We start from the raw sequence: 13,563 nt of genomic DNA on the forward strand, positions 1-13,563 counted from the left end.
CTGAGAATTGCTCACGAAGACTTTGCAATAGCAACAGATGTTCGTGGGCCCACATCACTTAATTATGAAGGCCCATGATTCTCTGTAGCTCAAGCTGGGGTAGAATGCAGCGGCACAAGCGCGGCCTGGTTTAAGCAAGCTGGGTAACATTACGTCTAGAGTCTCTATTTTGGCTCTTTACGAAGTGGTGAATTGGTCAGAGGCTGGCCTTGCTGGTTTTGAAAGCTCTTAATATTGGAAGCCCTGGCTATTCTCCAGATCTCTTCCTTGAGCCTCATCAAGGCAGATACCTGGCTTCTGAAACTAAACCAGCATTTCAAAGCAGCGACAGACTGATCCTCAGAGGAAAGTCTTTCCATTGTGAACTGGCAGTACCCTGTCCCCCACCAATACGAACAGCTCTGCTCTCTCTCCCACATGTATCATCCCACTTACTGCCTATCCCAAAATGTGTGCTCAACAGGGCCCAGCAGACATACAGATAACTGATGGAGACATCGCGGCATCTTCATATTTCACTGTGCGTCTATTTTATGCAAGAAAAACCCCACTATTCTGAATTGCATCTAACTTCTACTGACGTCAACGTTCATTTTCATCTCTGTGGTGCACAAAGGCAGTGGGTGGTTTGCTAGCCTATAGGAAGGCCAGGCTCAGGCCCAAGAAGTGCACACGCATGCTGCATACACACAACGCCAACAGAGCAGGCAACCTGTCCATAGGTGAGTACCTTACCATGGGCGGAATTAAGACATCTAAGCAGATTGCTACTATAACCACTGACCGCCTCTAATTCCTTCCTTGAGCCTTGAACAAATTATTTATATAACACTGACACATGCCAAGGCCCTGTATGATACACTGGGGGAAATACATTAGGAAACATGATAAACAATGTGATTCACCAAAAAAGATCAACAAACGAAACAAGCAGGTTCTATCATGAGAGAAATACTGCACTGTAGGAACACACAGCAGCAGAGGCTGCAGCCCTAAGTCTGGAGGGGACATCGCCCCTCACCATTTTTACGTGTTTTTCTTGAAGTTCATTCTTTTTATGTCCAGTTCCAATATTTAAAATATTCACCATGCAAAGCATCGAAATTGTGCCTATTTACCTGTTTCAGAATCTCTGGCGATGTGCCTTAAGGACCATCAAATCATTTTTAATAATAGTAACAATTACATTGTTCCACCTATGTAAGTTTGGCTACAACTTGACTGTGCTTATCCTTAAAGAACACAACTAAGGGAAATCATTCCCACTAGGAGGGAATTCCTTTCGCTCCCTATTTTGGTGGCATTGTTGTTTTTTTTTTTCTCCCAATGCAGTTCTTTCCCTCCAATTTTCAGAGGCAATAAAATAGTAGCTGTCTTGCAGCCTCCTCCAAATTCTAGGTATTGTGCATTAGAGGGAAACACATGTCATCAGAACAGAGATCCCTGCTCTTTGTTTCTGGATAGATTGCTGTTAATAAGAGACTCATTTTCACTTTCAAACTGCTAAGTAATTACTTTTTCTCTGGCACAACCACTTGCCACTCTGCTCTAAAGAAACTGCATGTATGTGGATGTATTATGCATGAACAGTTAGCATAATGGGTGCATAGCTTGCTCTTGAAAGTGGCTTCTGTATTGATTTTTTTTTTCTTAATAAAATACTTGGGGACCTTCACCTCTGAGATTTACACAAGAGGAAGAAATTTTAACAATAGACAACAGAGCCAAGATGCAAACAGTATCATATACCTTGCTGCTTGAAACGTAAGACCGCCTCCTTCCCTTTCATTCATTGTTCCTGGCGAGCTGACAGGCAGCCTGACGCGCTGTTACAGAGGCTCACCCCAACGGGTGTCTCATCAGCCACTTAAACATTTATTCATTTCAGAACTCGATCGCAGTTCATAATATTACACACAAATACTGTTTAAAGGCAGACATTCTTCTGTTACACAGATTTCCTTCTTTTTATGTATGCTCCGCACACATCCCCTCCACGCTCAGAAAGTTGAAAGCTATTCCATTAAAACCTCAGTGAGGCTTTGCCCCCCATTAAAAAAAAAAAAAAAGAAACCAATTATGACAAAGATCCTGAATGAGTCATAAGAGAATGCCCTTCAACTGTAGAAGCAGGACTAACATTTGAATGTGGTGACTGCTTCACCAGCAAAGTAAACCATTTTATTTTGTTGAGTCCAAAATAAATAGTCCTCTAGTGTTCCATACTCGCCAAAAAACAGATTGGGACAGGTTGCTGACTTCAATATGATAGACTTTCTTACTTTTTTTAATATACTGTTGATAATGTTATTTAGAAACTAGAAAAAAATAATAATAAAAAGTAGCACCTTTCCATAATCTCCACTTATCTTGATGTGAAAAAGAAAACTGAAGTTTTTATATTTTCATCCAACCCATACAACTCGTACCCTACATATTTTGATAATAATGAACTCTCGTTGATAAAATGTGATGTCACTAAGAAATATACAGGTGTTTTATTACAAAGACACAATTAATTCTGCATATGAGAGGACTAGAGAAGACTTTGAGAACAGTAAGTGACATGGAAGCTGAGCATTTAGAGCTACTAAGAGTTTCTCACTTGAAACTGAGTAGGAACTTTGTCTTTTTGTGCTTTTCCCACCCCACCCCAAAGTCTAGGTATTCATTTATATCATCACAATTTATTATGGTTATTTGTCAACTTGCCTATGTCCCTCATTAGAGTAGTTTGACTCAAGAGTGGGATCTTCATATGCATTTCTTATGCCCCAGTACTCAGAAGGCATTCAACAAAAAGTTTTCCCTTCAAAAAGCTTTCCTTATAAGCTCAAAAAGATTCTGATCATTGATTTTTAAAACACACACACAATGATTGACATGACATTTTTCTCAAAAAGGGAAAACTGCAAAGGAAAAGATCATGAAATCTTTGGCCCACCCTCCCAAATCTCCTACTCGCATCCTCAGAAAGCAGTATGTCAGGAATGCAGTAGGTCAGAAACTGCACCCGCGCACGCACGCACGTGAGTTGTCTGACATAAGGCGGATTACATAGCCAACTTTCAGGTTTTAACTGCAAACTGATAGACGGTCTTGATAATTTGTGGAATTAAATTCATGTGGAGAATTCATGAGTTAACAATAAAGAATAGTGAATAAAGCCAAGAGCTTTATGGAAAAAAGAGTTAATTAGCTCCCGCAGGTTTACCTGCTTCAAAGAGACCCTCTGTGGTTAGAAGACCCAGGTCTGAATCTGGAGTCTCTTACCCTGAGGTCCTGTTCTCTGTGAAATGGAGGTGATCCGGGGCTGTTCAGAGCATCAGACAAGGGAGATAAGTGGATGTGTGTGACTCACAGAACTTCTTAATGACCGCCACCTGTTAAGCAACTGCCTGCTCTGAAGAGATTCCTGTCCTACCACGTGTCTCAGCAGAGGAGACTCCAAACAGAGCTTACAAAGATCTCACCCAAAGGAATCACACCCACTGTCTCTTCCCACTGATAAGGTTCAAGACCTGGCAACCAAGATAGTCAGCCTTCATGGGGACTCTGGTCCCTTCCTCTCATGCAACATTTCCTCACATCAAATTAACTATGGCAAACGGAGCCTTACTTGAGACCCCTACCCTTGACTGACTTAACTGCACTCTGGTGTGGGCCATGAGGCAGAAATGGCCATGTGCCTGTATTTGTAGACAAAGCTCACCCAGCCAGGCACAAGAAGGGCTTTGCCAGAGAAAATGGTGTTCATGTTTACCACCTCCAGAACGAAAGCTGCTTTTACTCATTCTCTGCTGTATAAAAAGGCTCTTATTATATGTTGCCCTCCTTTGTAATAAAGCCCTCCTTTGGGGGGAAAAATCTTCAGCAATAAGCCTGCTAGTCTTTTAACAGAAGATAAACAGAGTGAGGCAAACTTCAAACCACTCTAGTTTGTTTTATCCAACCACACAGGATTCTGCGTTGCTTTCCTTCCCTCTCTCCCCACTTCTGTTAATAGTTATTTTTAAAGAATTAGAACAGAAGCAGGTCAATAATGCATACAGATGTTACGAAAGTATTAGGCCATACTCTGTGTAAAGAAACATGCGAACAGTTCATGGACTAAGATAATTTATAACTCTTCCTTTACCAAATACATTTTACCTATAATTCCACCCACATAACAGATGGTTCACTTCAAACCTCACTGCAGAAAATGGCTCTCAGCTCAACAACCATCATCACCACCACCAACAGGTGTTTGTAAAACATCCACTACTTTGGGGGCAATACTAGGTTTACTAGCAAGCAAGAATTAAAGAAGAAAAAGAAAAAAAACAAAAGTTTATTCTCCTTTCTCATGATATTCATTTTCTTTTATGTCCTTCCTTCTCTATCATATGAAGATACCTGTTTGCTTTCCCTCCTCATACCTCTGAGGTTAAGCCAAAGAGTTCTCCTGAACTAACCCTTCCAACTGGTTTTGTTCTTCCCCTCTTGGGCCAAGGACACCCATGGAAGAGACTCAATTGACTGATATCCTCTGGGCTTTTTCTCCCAGAGCGGGAGGACACTTGAGTATCTTAGAAAAAGAAGCTCAAGCTCCCTGGCTCATGGCCCATTCACTTCACGTCGAGGTCATAGGGCACTGGGGACCCGGGATCGAAGCACACACTCCCCATCTGTGGGCATCCTCAGGACACCCGTGATTTTTGGCGTTTATGGTAAAAGGATTGGAAATGCTGTCAAAGTATTTTCTGTGACCTTCTTACCACATTAGAGATGCACACGCCAGCCATATTCTACATGGGTATTTTCATCACCCCCACCTACCATTTCCTGCCATCGCCTGACAAAAGGATGAGAAGAAACTGAAGATTTCATGGGACACCAAAGAGTTATTTACAAATGAGCAAAGGAGCTCAAAACTGGGTGGAAAATAGATCTAAAAATCCATTATAAGCTGCTTTGAACCAAAGTACTTATTATTAATATCACCAAGCATACTATAGCCATATAGGTGGCAAATTAATATGAGTGAAAAAGCTAAATATGATTCCTAATGACCCAATAAATGCCCCCAAATATGCCACAAGTTTTACAAATATTTAGCTCACTATTAGTTTTCATCATAGTTCTTATTCCAAAATTGTACAAATGAGGTTTCACAATTTACAGCAACGATGACGACCTTCTTTAACAATCACAAAGGACCTGTTTTATTAATTTTCCACCATGGTGTTCTGTTTTGAAATACTTGGTTTATCAAACAAAGTAATTTCTAAAAGTAAATTTTGTTTATATCTAAAAACAATAATAGACAGTTCTCTGTCTCCTACTTTTCATTTTCTATTCATTCCCTTTACTTTTTTTTTAACTTAGCCTTCCCTTCCACTTGTGTGTGTGTATACACATGTGGTATACATACACACAAATATTCACAAATCTTGAACATGTTCAGAGACAAAAAGGTAAGGAGTTTGTAAATATAAGTAGATTTCAATTACTTAACAGTTCAAAAATAAAACAGCCAGAGTCCCTGAAAATATTCACCAGGCTCCCCCATCTTCACATTGGCTATTTTTCAACTTCCAGCATATTATTTATATACTTAGAGGAAGTAAAAATACAAAAGGCTTATGGAGGCATTTGGGCTCACCAGCAAGGATAACTCCAAACAATTCTCTCCAGAATCTAGTGTGTCTAAACCCCAAACATAAGCATCTCAGGCCTTCAATTCCATCACTTCAATCTCAGATCGGACCGTTGGGGAAAAGCACACTCCTTGGGCCCTGAGCTCCTTGGCCAGGTGCCTCGCTGCACTTAGCTGTGGAGCTGATCTCCCGGAGCAGCGCCGCTATGGCCTGCCTGCTATTCTTCACCATCTGGAGCCTGGAGTTGATATAAACGTGAACCACACAAGCAGGAGGGAAAATAAAAACAAAAAACTCTCATTCACATTTAACTGAAATTCATGGCAGAACAATGCACCATGCCCTCTAGACTTTTTAGACATCTAAGAGAGGAAAGAAAGGGTAAAATACAAACCTTCTCCTTTGTTTTCTGGTTCTCTGCTCTAAGGTCTTCATATTCGCCTATTGCTAAAAGAAAAAAAAAAAGGAAAGCAACATTATAACACTATCAAAGTTTACTGTAGAAAAACCTGGGAACCCAAACTAACCCCTATTGTCTATTTTCTAGGTTGGGTGTGGGTGCAGAAGAAGCCACAGATGGAGAGCTTCTACTTTTAAGAGTAAGGAAGAAAAGGAGACCATAGCAGATGTGAGCCCACCAAACCGAATTTCAGTTCTCCCTGGATCATTAGGAATACGTAAGAGCCAAAAGTGACAAGTTACTTCTCTTTGATACTCAGGACTTGGTCCTGGCAGGTGGGTGTTCCCTAAAGTTCCTTCCAGCACTATTAGTCTGTGGTGCCATAATTAGAGGTTTATTTTTAAAATCAGCTGCCAGGAAATAAAGTATGCTTACACATTCAACTCACTGTTATATAGCTGCTTTATCCACAAAGCAAAAAGTTCCCACCAAGAGCATTCAGCTAAGAGTAACTATTTTCAGGCACTGCAAGATCATCATTCACCAAGCATGCCCTCCCCAGGTATCAGCCAGATTCATTTCACTAGGTTGGGAAAATAATGTGAATTATTTGGAAATATTTCCAACTCTATGGGGAAAATAGCAGTTTTTAACTTTAAACCCTTTCTTGCCAGAAAAATAAAGTAACTTGAACCCCCACATTCATCTTTTAGCCAAAGCACCATTTTCAGATATCCTTACAGTTGAGGACATTACACGTAGAGCGCAGGATGGAGGGACGAGGGATCTGGGATTGACGATGGAGCCCGTGCCAAAGGCAGGCCCGCAGAACGGCCGCACGCTTCTGGACCAGCACCGGGGCTGCCCCCCCACACCAGAAAACCGCCAGATGGGAATTTTATACTTTTACTCTCTACAAACGTAACTGGATGTATCTACAAAAAGTTTTCCTTCAAAAAAAAAAAAAAAGGGCAGAACTTCCTATTTTTATGAATAACCCAAAGACAGAAACAAAAAATCTGAAATTAGGGGCTTCAAGAACATCCCAGATATCTGGTCATTAATTCTAGAGGCATATGATTCTAATGACCGATCACAGAGCACCGCAGAAACAGACAATTCCCATGGGAGAGTACGTGTCTTATGTCCTCCAACCATGACCCAAAGAGTTTAGAATAGCTGCTGTGATGGTAGCACCAGAATTTTAACGGTCCAATTCAGATGAACAAATATTTATGGGATTGTATCAGCAATGTCCGGAAGCTTCACTAGCACTCCATGACCACCTAAATAAGAATTAATGGGCAATTTTACTGAAGCCACACCCGAAAAGAATCCTTGAAAATCAGCCCTAAAAACAACTGAATGTATACATGTAAAGATATAGCTTTTTAAAAAACTAATTACATTTCCAACAGAAAAGATACGATTAACCACAGAACGCAGTTCTCTGCACACGGGCTCCTCATCAGCCTCCACCACACAAACCCCTAACGGTGCTTTGAAAAATAAATATATACTTTATTGAGAGACTTTGCATTAGTTTACATTTAAAAATATCTATGGATGAGGTTGAAAATCAAAGTTGATTTACCACTCTATTCTTGATGACCTACTTTATAGATGTACAAAACAAACAATAAAGGCTTATAAAACCTGACCTCATATTGACATTAAGAAAATTTTTTCTATTTAAAACATCAGATAATGGCTTTGAAGCCTTTTTTGAAATACCAATACTATTCTTCCATTCCATTGCCAATAGAATCCACATGAAACAACTGTAGGCTCCCAGTTACTGAGTCTTCATGGAAAGCATTCATTAAGAACCTTTAACCTATCATATCTTCATGAAAATCAAAGAAAATATGCTTTATTGTGATTATTCGTGAGTTAAAAAATAATAATAATGCCAGGTACAGGGAAAGGAGATGAAAAGGGTGGGAAGAAATTCAACCATTTGGTAGTAGGAAGGGGGCACTTGGGAAATAGGGCATAAAAGAAAAACAGTTACTAATGTTTTTATTTCTTTGAAGTTAGAAAACCAAGCTCACTGCTTTAAGTAATATTTACACACGTGCGTGTGTGCACACACACACAACATAGTGATTACACATGTAACCATCCTCAGCAAAACTGGCAAAGACTGAAGCGACCTACATTATTCAGCTACTTTTTTTTCTGGCAAAACTAAAGAGTCACAGAGAAAAAGCCTTCTCATTGTTCTAGAACTGGCTCACAGTTTGAGAAGTTTAAGTCAGTTGCACAATTCAAGCGATCTGATGAGAGAGGTCCTCCAGACCTTGAACTAAGCAATGCAAAAGTAAAGATAAATTCGACCAAATCGCTGCCGTAGAAAAGGATCAGCTCTCACTTTGCAGGTACAGTTCACGTCACTGTACCAAAAGGTCACACAGCACAGTAAGTAAAAAGTACAGCCGAGGCCCAGCCCGAGCCCATACGGTAGCCAGGGGACCTTGGGCAAACTGGTTCATCTGAGTCTCATATTTCTCATCTGGAAAACAAGAATAATGATTACACGTCTCACAGTGTTGTTACTGAGAGTGAGTTAACATGTAAATATAAGAGTGCTTAGGCAGACGAAGTGTCCAATACACGCTACCACGGCTATCATTATTGACACAGTAAAGCACATCAAACCTTGTGTGTGTGACGAGATTAGGCGGCTCTCTAATGCCCTCAGTCCGGGGCTTACTTTTGTCACTTTCGGTCTGAAAGATGACACAGCAGAAAATCTCTGAAACCCTAGGTACTACGATCCTCCACTACATCAGAGGAGAAGGGGAGCTACAGATCAACTGCAGTTTGGCAAACAAGTGGAAGCATGTCCAGAAGCTCTGCTTTTCACTCCTGGCTGAACATCTGAATCACCTGCGAAGGTTTCAAATCATGCAGATGTCTAGTGCTCTCTCCACACGCCCCTAACCCAAGGTTCTGGTCTACCTAGTCTAGGGTAGACCTTGGGCATCTATGTGTTTTTCAGAAGTAAGCACCCAAGGTGATTGTAATGTGCAGCCAAGGAAGGGAATCGCCACCTAAGAGTACAGAATGGAAGAAAAAGGAAGATGTGGAGAAAAGGAGGAGCATATCAGGCAGAGCACAGGCTGCAAGAATCCTGCTGGTTTTCCATTTTCTAATTCCCTAAATTCCAAGAAAGGGAGTTTTCTCTCCAGGCGGCAAATCATGAGGAAGCTGGCCCAGGAAGTAGCAAGTGCACTTAGTTGTTTCAGAAATATGACAACTAAAGCTGGTAACTACAGGCCACAAACACCTCCGGCTAGGGCGAAAAACAATCGGCTGGCCTGCGACCTTCCCTGCATTACCCCCAAGAGTTCAGTGTCCCTGGAGACCTTGTCCCAGGTGGGCGAATCACCCCACCTCTAGCATTAACTGCAGATCAGCATTTGCAACCAGTACTTCCTCGGCCTGCACCATCCAATGTGGCAGCCAGCTGCCACATGGGGCTACTTACATTTAAATTATTTACAATTAAATAAAATGTAAAATTCAGTCCTTCAGCAGCATTAGCCACATTTCAAGTGCTCAACAGCTAATGGGTTGGCCAAAAAGTTCGTTTAGTTTTTCTGTACAATGGCTCTAGCAGGGTTAGTCTTTAACTTCATTCAAAATAATGCTGTTAAGACTGTATTGTGAGAGCTGTCATAGCAGCATGCGTTTAAAAAAAAAAATCAAAATTGGTGAATTTTTGCGCAGCCATTTTAATATTGAAGATGGAAGAAAATACCATTTTTGGCGTAGTATGCTTTATTATTTCAAGAAAGGTAAAAACGCAACTGAAATGCAAAACAAAAGTTTTGTGCAGTGTATAGAGAAGGTGCTGTGACTGTGTCAAAAGTGGTTTGCAAAGATCCTTAATACTAATGACATCTTGGCGAAACAACTCTTTGCTGTGGGGTTGCCTTATGCCCTGGAAGACATTTAGCAGCACCCCGGGCCTCCACCCACTAGATGCCAATAGTGGGAGACAGGAGACATAAAATATCCAAGTCAATGAAATTATTGGTGAAGATGAAAAACGTGTCTTTTATTTTATGGGGGAAAAAAAAACCCACATGGACTTTTTGGTCAACCCAATACAAGCGGCTAGTGGCTATCATAATGGATAATGGACACAGAACATTCCTGTCACGGAAGAAAGTTCTGCTGGACAGCACTCTTTTGGACACCTCTGTCCTCAAACTCAGCGTGGGGGAAGTGAGCTCATCAGCTCCCAGCCCTCGGACCTGCTGCTCCTTGGTGCCACCACCCACCTAATCCTTGAGCTGGTTCCTCAGGGTCGCCCTTCACCCCCCCCTTGCTCCCCCCTCCAAAGGAGCAGCGAATGGCTCAGACCTCTTTAAATGACTCTCCAATCTGCCCTTCCTTTAAAGCCAGTACCTCTGCCCTAACTCTGACCCTTAATAACTGCAAAACCTTCTTACCCAGCCGCCCAGTATCCCCAGTTCATTCTTTACACGGTAGGCAGTCAGCACAGTAACAAAGAAACCAGTTCATTTCACTCTCTTATTTAAAAGCCCCCAAAGATGTTAGGACCCCACTCTCCCTTCCTTTCTCCCCCCTCCGCCCTCACACTGTTTAGCCTTGGAGACCACAATTCACTCCATCACTCCTAAAGTCCCAAGGCTTCCCTGGACCCTCTAGGAGCTTTAATACCCAGGTGCCTTTAAAATACTTCCCCCAATGTGTTGGTTGTGGATCTGCCCTGCCGCCTGGAAAAAGTTGCCAAATATGATGACATCAAGAAGGTGGGGAAGCAGGAGTCAGAGGACCCCCTCAATGTCATCCCGGGCTATACTGAGGACCACACCGTCTCCTGCAACTTTAACAATGACACCCACTCCTCCACCCTCAATGCTGGGGCTGGCATTGACCTCAACAACCACTTTGTCAAGCTCATTTCCTAGTATGACAATGAATTTGGTGACAGCCACAGGGGGGTAGGCCTGATGGTCCACATGGTCTGCAAGAATAGGAGCCCCCTGGACAACCAGCCCCAGTGAGAGGAAGAGACACCCTCGGCTGCTGGGGAGTCCTTGCCCCTAATCGATCCCCCAACACACTGAGAATCCCCTGATCTCCGGTTTCCATCCTAGACCCCCTGAAGAGCAGAGGGGCTTAGGGAGGCCGACCTTTTCATGTACCATCAGTAGAGTTCGCTGTACCCAGTGAAAAAAGTAAAATGAAATATTTTCCCCTCTGCCTGCAACGTCTCCCCCTCCCCATCTTCCCTATCTCCTCACTTCCAAAGTAATTCAACAGTCATTTCTTCCAAGGAGCCCTCTTCATATATGTTAGGCCAAAATCAGCACTTACATTTCTAATATATTACCAGAGTACACTGTTCATACGTCTCTACTGGATAGAGCACCTACATATAACATTATAAATTATCTGAGCACAGGTCTGTTTTCTTGTCTTTTCTTCTCCTTGATTCATTCCTTATATCCAGAAGGATACCAAGCACAGAGTCACTGCCTGTGTTGAATCAGTGACAGGTTCATATCAATCTGCAATGTAGAGCAATTAAGCCAAATATTAATATCCCCATTTTAAAGATGAAGGCACAAATGTACTGATAAGTCAAATCCCACAGTAAGAAATGGCGGGGGCAGAACCAGTCTATTGATTCCCCGTCATTCATGTAAAAAACATTAGTGAGCCTTACTATGCACCATGTGCTAAAGCACTAGACCAGAAACAGTCCTTGAGGGCGAGGTCTATGTCTTCATGTATCCAGATTCCCACATCAAGCACAATGCCCAACATGCAGCAGGCAACTTGATAAATGCGTGTTAAATTAAGGAGGGAAGAAGAATAGATCTAAGTCTTCACATGAACACATCGTGAAAGAACACATACTCTCCTCCCCATATTAAAAGGGTCTCTTAACACCATATGTTACAATGGGATACTTAATGAAAGTGAAGCTTTAAATAGCTGTCAAATATAATCAGAAAACACTGCCTCATGAGCTCTCCTAATGTAGATTCTCATGCATTGAGTCTACATCTTTGAGGCTCATGAAGCCTTGAAAGACCTCTTATTGGTGAGGAGTGAGGACCTGAGTCCTAACAGGTAATGTGCGAGTAGGACATTATTCCTTTCTGCACCCATCCCAGTGGGTCCTGCTCTTAAAGCCAGGGTGGGAAGAGAAGTCATTTCTACCTCACTTGTTAATTAAAGTATTAAAAATAAGTCAGGGTAAACAGTGCTCGAAAAACTGATCAAAAAACAAAGATGCCATATTTCACACCCAAAAAGCAATTATGCCAAGCCTGAAATCCACTCATTCCTTGGTAGAAGACACAGATCAATGTTACTGAATTAATGATGCTTAGGAAGAGCTCATAACACACTATATTAATGATTTCAAATTAACCAACAGAAAGGAAAAAAATTGAGTCACTTAAAGATACATACGTAAGTCTGGTTTCTGGTCTGGTATGTAAGACACTTGTAAATTGACACTCCCATCCTCATAACAACAAACAAGCTGAACAAACTGAAAGTCAACAACTCTTCTTAGGTCTATCAGAGTTGAGGTCGCAGGGCAAACCGCTCCCCCCAAAATTGGAGACAATGGGAATGGATATGAAGGATCACGACTTTAATTAGAGCAGAAGCCAAGTTGCTCTAAACAGTACCAGCAGCAGGTGCACAACCTGCTTGCTAACCAGTACCAAGGCAGGAAAACCTGAACTGTAGTTGACAAATTGCTGGAAGCTCCGTTCTAGCAAGTGGGAGAGTGAAAAACCTCAGGGGATGGACCAATCCTAGGAGGACCCCCCACACTTTAGTGAGTCTGACCTCTAGGAGGGCTAGAATATTGAGTATCAGAGAAAATTTCTCACCTGCTTCGGGCCAGGGAGGGGGAAGTAACCATTCTGAAATACGCTCAAGAGCGTTCCGTTCTTCTAACAGGCCTGCCCTCAAGAGAAATTGTTTTACCAGAGCTTAGCAGACTTGGGGGAAGGCAATAACCCAACTCCAATCCCCTCTAGCATTCCTGTCTCAGCTGAGGAGGAAAAACATAGCTGAGAAGCCCTTGCGAGAGTCACAGCCAAGCGGCACAGGCTCACTGTAAGACGAAGACCTTATTATAGAGCTAGTTAGAATACTTCCCTTCCTCCACCTCCCCACCACATGAACGGTTATAGCAGCTTCATTCACAATTGCCACAACTTGGAAGCAACCACGATGTTCACCAATAGGGAGGCGAGTGGATAAACAAACTATGGTGCTTCCATAGGATGGGGTATTACTCAGGGACAAAGAGAAATAAATGCACAATCAAGCTGGAAGAAGACAGGGAGGAACATTAAATACATATAACTAAGTGGAAGGAGACCATCTATCAAAACTATATACTGTGTAATTCCAACTATATGACGTTCTGGAAAAGGCAAAACCATGGAGCTAGTAAAAGGACCAGCGGGTTGGCAGGAGCTCAGGCGTAAGGAGGAAGCGGTAAGCAGGTTC

General features: G+C 42.1%; 1 protein-coding gene across 2 annotated transcripts in view; it reads right to left on the reverse strand.

Annotated features, from left to right (window-relative positions):
• Window positions 1-13,563, reverse strand: part of SHTN1 (shootin 1) — a 90,494-nt gene that overhangs the window by 70,548 nt on the left and 6,383 nt on the right. For both annotated transcript variants that reach the window (XM_054581579.1, XM_054581580.1), the window contains exon 2: window positions 6,037-6,089. In XM_054581579.1, the coding sequence (XP_054437554.1) occupies window positions 6,037-6,089 (53 nt within the window). The remainder of the gene's footprint in view (window positions 1-6,036; window positions 6,090-13,563) is intronic.

Source organism: Pteronotus mesoamericanus, unplaced genomic scaffold, assembly GCF_021234165.1.
Source record: "Pteronotus mesoamericanus isolate MK-2021 breed Mesoamerican mustached bat unplaced genomic scaffold, CSHL_Meso_final contig_657, whole genome shotgun sequence".
Lineage (NCBI taxonomy): Eukaryota > Metazoa > Chordata > Mammalia > Chiroptera > Mormoopidae > Pteronotus > Pteronotus mesoamericanus.